This window comes from Sardina pilchardus, chromosome 9, assembly GCF_963854185.1.
Source record: "Sardina pilchardus chromosome 9, fSarPil1.1, whole genome shotgun sequence".
Lineage (NCBI taxonomy): Eukaryota > Metazoa > Chordata > Actinopteri > Clupeiformes > Clupeidae > Sardina > Sardina pilchardus.
Window position 1 is genome coordinate 1,922,790 of NC_085002.1, and position 5,000 is coordinate 1,927,789.

The 5,000-nt window shown below is 47.7% G+C and overlaps 1 protein-coding gene across 1 annotated transcript in view; it reads right to left on the bottom strand.

The window, feature by feature from the left end:
• Positions 1–5,000, bottom strand: part of ppfia4 (PTPRF interacting protein alpha 4) — a 164,477-nt gene that overhangs the window by 51,554 nt on the left and 107,923 nt on the right. The window contains exon 5 of the mRNA XM_062544898.1: positions 4,735–4,809. Within this exon, the coding sequence (XP_062400882.1) occupies positions 4,735–4,809 (75 nt within the window). The remainder of the gene's footprint in view (positions 1–4,734; positions 4,810–5,000) is intronic.

Genomic DNA, 5,000 nt, shown 5'->3' on the forward strand with positions numbered 1-5,000 from the left:
AGTAAAGGGAGAAGGCTGGAGCAGCACAGATGTTTATTTATTTATTACGTTCTAACGCATCGGTGCACCACAAAGACTAGCAATGTCGCCACAGTAGTTCGTACAGTCTGTCGCCTCTGGTTTGGCCAGTTTTGGCACTTCCTGCAGGATGATTGAGTGATACGAGGTCCAATAGACTTCCTCTATAGCTTTATTTGTAGAGGAGGGTCTTGTCTTCAAAATAAGCCCTGATTGGGTTATATCCGAGCATTGTGGCTAACACTATGGGTGATTTAGTAGGACACGTCCCTTGTTTTGCTAACGTAGCCAGTAACCGTATTCCGTACACTAGGTTCGCGAAACCGTAACAGTAGTTCGTACAGTGTTGTTTTGTACAATTTAAACACACATTTTACACCTTATAACGTGTTTTCACGTTGTTTAATGTCGGTCGATTAAGTAGTTAACGCATAGGTTTGTTGGTCAATGACCTGGCTATAATTATTTTAGGATTTAGCTTACCTGCAGTTTAGCCTTACTAGCCAAGCCATTTGGTACTGCCACGTCCTTTCTGTGATAACTAATACTTTTGAATAAATCAATAGAAACTCCGAGTGCAGCAGTGACAACTTTTATTATAAACACAAAGTGCATCAAGTCAAGTGTTTGCGTGGAGGGGGACATAGAAAAGTGTCACATGTAGGAACACTTGTGAGACATCTGAACAGGTTGATGTTATGAGGCTTCGTGCCGACGGCGAACCACAGCCAACAGCACCACTCGTGCGATAATGCTTAATGAAAACACAACTGCATGTTAGTATTGCTAGTACTGTCCCTCCTTCGTTTGTATACAGTACAACGTTGGCATGTTTATATGTCATAACATGTTTATGATCGCAATGAACGGTAAGGTTACTCAACCGCATAATAACATTAATTTGTAAAGCCTTCATGTGCATGGAAGACGGTGTAACACCGCATTACAGCATAGGACATTCATATGTGCCATGTTAAAGAGAAATATATATTGTAAAGCATTTCAAATGTGAAAAGAACATAATTGCAACAATCACAAGAGAATGCATCAGATTAAGATCCCTTGTAAGACCAGGACACAGAACACAACATGCATACTGAATGAAGTGCCATTTCAAGAAGCCCTTGTAAGACCAGAACACAAAACAAAATATGTATGGCTGCAGCAGGGGTGTGGTGGTGGCAGCAGCAGCAGGGGTGGTCATGGTGGCTGCGGCAGCAGGGGTGGTGGTGGTGGTGGCAGCAGGGGTCATCGTGGTGGCTGCAGGGGTGGTGGCAGCAGCGGTGGTCGTGGTGGCAGCAGCGGTGGTCGTGGTGGCTGCAGCGGTGGTCGTGGTGGCTGCAGCGGTGGTCGTGGCAGCAGCGGTGGTCGTGGTGGCTGCAGCGGTGGTCGTGGTGGCTGCAGCGGTGGTCGTGGTGGCTGCAGCGGTGGTGGCAGCAGCGGTGGTCGTGGTGGCTGCAGCGGTGGTGGTGGCAGCAGCGGTGGTCGTGGTGGCTGCAGCGGTGGTCGTGGTGGCTGCAGCGGTGGTCGTGGCAGCAGCGGTGGTCGTGGTGGCTGCAGCGGTGGTCGTGGTGGCTGCAGCGGTGGTCGTGGTGGCTGCAGCGGTGGTGGCAGCAGCGGTGGTCGTGGTGGCTGCAGCGGTGGTGGTGGTGGCTGCAGTGGTGGTGGTGGTGGTGGTGGTGGCAGCAGGGGTGTTGGCAGCGGTGGTGGTGGCAGCAGGGGTGGTGGTGGTGGCTACAGTGGTGGTGGAGGTGGCCGAGGAGGAGGAGGCAGTGGTTCCCCAAGGTGGAGGAGGCTACAGTGGCGGTGACGGTTCCCATGTGGGCGGCGGCGGAGGTGGTGGGAGAAGACGCGTAGGCAGCGGCGACAGCGGTGGAGACGTCAGCGACGTCAGTGAGGTCCTCCGGGTCCTCATCCGTATCCGGATGACGGTGGTGTGGTTTCCAGAGGCCTTTGACGAGCTGTTAGTAGGTGTTTAGAAAAAGATGTTAACTCAATGAATTGTCCTGTCAAGCGGGAACGGGCCTGTAGATCGGAACCCGCTCTTGATGGTAGAGGGCGTACAGTGCCCCAGCCACTTCAGGAACAAGTCACTGTCCATGTAGCCTCTCTCCGACACGCCGTAGAGTGCGTTGGTTGGCCCCTCCAGGCTGTAGGCTGTGCTGAGGAAGATGACGAACAGGGGGATGCTCTCCCCAGCAGCGTTCACGCAGCAGTGGACAGTGACGTGGTCACACGTACACGTGCCTCTGTCCCTTGCGACAGAGGACACGTTGCCTGAGGTGGCCCCTTGTCTCCAAAGCCCGTCTCGTCGCAGTTGAACCCATGCTGCTGGTACAGGGCCTGGCAGATGGCCCCATGGACCCTCTCCCTATCAAGGGGATCAGGCCTCCGCGAGGCCACAGTGGCAGGTTGCCTGTTGTATGTTGTTACATCATTCTTGCAAGTCCTCCAAGCTGTCTGGATAATATTTTGCTTACCATGGATATGTACACAAAGGCTACCTGTGGAAGTGTTTCTAATGTAAATTGAAGATGCCAGAGCATATGCCAGGAGTATTTCAAATATTTATCCTGTTTATTATTTAACAATGTTAATGGACTGTTATGAGGACTTGAAGCGAGTCCACCACATCTTGCTCAGGCCCTTCTCCATGTTCATTATGGGTGATGTCCGTCCAGACGTCTTACAAATCTCAGTGGCCAATAACAAGGGTAATGGGAAACCCGTGGACCACCATCCAAAACATTTAGCCCACCAATGCCTCCTCCTCCCCTGGCATGAGGGCCCGGTAAGGGTGGGGAACGCCGTGCCCGTGCCCATGCCCATGCCGCCCACGCCTCCTGTGCTGCAGGGTGGTGTGGGGGGATGCTGTGGTGGGCAGCCACCTTGCGGAGGCTCCCGCCCCCCTCCAATTCCTGCAGGGCCTTTGCCATGGCAGCATCAGTATATTTAGGCATTTTTTCTGAGAAAGGAAAAAAAAATCATACAGCAAATATATTAAAACTAAATTATTATTTCATGGGCAGTAATTATGTTGTTGGAAAGTGGTGCTACAAAAACATTATTTTTATTGGTTATGTGGTTTGTTGGAATCATGTGTTAACTAGGTTTTCATTGAACACAGAGGGGATTTTATTCACATAACTACTAGGTGGGTGCCTTTTTTATCCAGTAGGTGGCAGTCCAGGATAGGACATAGCAGAGCTGTGTATATACGGTTCTGTTATTTCTTATCCTGGACTGCCACCTACTGGGTAAAAAAGGAGCCATCTAGTAATTATTTGAATAACATCCCCACGGCGGTCAGTGCCATTTTACGCTGTGTGTGCACAATATTAATAACTCGAATTCAGTCTAACCATTTCATTGGACTCTGATCTTACACAAATAAAATATTGAAATGGCACTTAATTCACTACGTGTTGCTTACAAATATATTGTTGTACTGAAATCTATGTCTGGCGTTGTTACCAACAACGTTTACCTTGTGCGTCGACCTCCTGCCTCACCGTGCAGAAGTGTCTAGCTTGCACTGATTGCTAAGTGTAAGCCTCAAAACGATTCATTATACTGTATAAACATACGATCCCAAAACCTTACACGACTCTTCGACCTTGCTAACGTTACCAACAATGTTTTGCTTAAATGCTTTACTTACCTTGTGCGTCGACAACCTCCTGCCTCGCCGTGCAGAAGTGTCTAGCTTGCACTGATTGCTAAGTGTAAACTTCATTGCTATTAATTATATAAATCTACGAATCCAAAAACATTACTCGATTCTAAATTATGGAATTACAATCTGACCTTCATATTTACTCATGTCAATGGCGAATTCATTCTGCATGACTACTGCATATCTGATATCTTGCGATAACGTTAACGCGCGCTTTGGTTTTTTTTTAATGTCCCTCCATTTTCCCGGCATATTTTAATGTTGCAAATTACGTCATGAAATAAAATGATAAAATGTCCGCTAATGTTACACTAACAATCTATATTCAAACCAAATATCTTTTTCAACATGTCTACATAGTTTTTCGGTACATTACACTTGTACATTTTACCTCATATTTTCACAATATTTGTTTAAAATCTTCCCCCACTTCAAAGGTTAAACCCGCCCCCGACGCCATTTTGAAATATTCCTTCGGTATTGACAAATATGTTGTGCATGTCGGTATACTTACTGGGTTTGTGGAGTTCGTGTTGAATGTTGATCAGTTGACTCGGTCGGAGATGAAAGAGGACAAGACAATGTTGTCGAAGGTACTTAGAGTTCTTACTGACCTGGAAATAATTATTTGCATTTTATCGTAAAAGGTTAACTGTACGAACTACTGTTACGGGCGAACGAACGTTTCCCTATGGCAAGGAGCACTGTACGAACTACTGTTACTGACTGCTAACGTTTCGATGTTCACTACATCTTCATCAGAGTCCAGCTTATTTTCACACACCTTAATAATGTACAGCTGAAGTTCCACAGATCATATATACTGCATGAACTGGACATGCCAGGGGTCCACCAAAGACCACTCACCTACCATGGGCCTGGAGCAGCAGAACACACACAAACACACACACACACACACACACACACACACACACACACACACACACACACACACTCACCTTCCATGGGCTTAGAGCAGAACACACAAACACACACACACACACACACACACACACACACACACACACACACACACACACCTTCCATATGGGCTTGGAGCTGTCCATCCTGTCCTCAGCATCTGGTCTGTCCTTCCGTTGCCTCGACACCATCAGCTGTGGACACACAACTCACAATTATATACACACACACACACACACATCATTCATACAAAACACACACACACAGACACCCATACACCCTAACCCTAACCACCATCAGCTGTGGACACACAACTCGCAATTATATACACACAGTATATTTCCCCTTTACCAACAAAACTAGATGCACGCGCAGACGAGGGGCA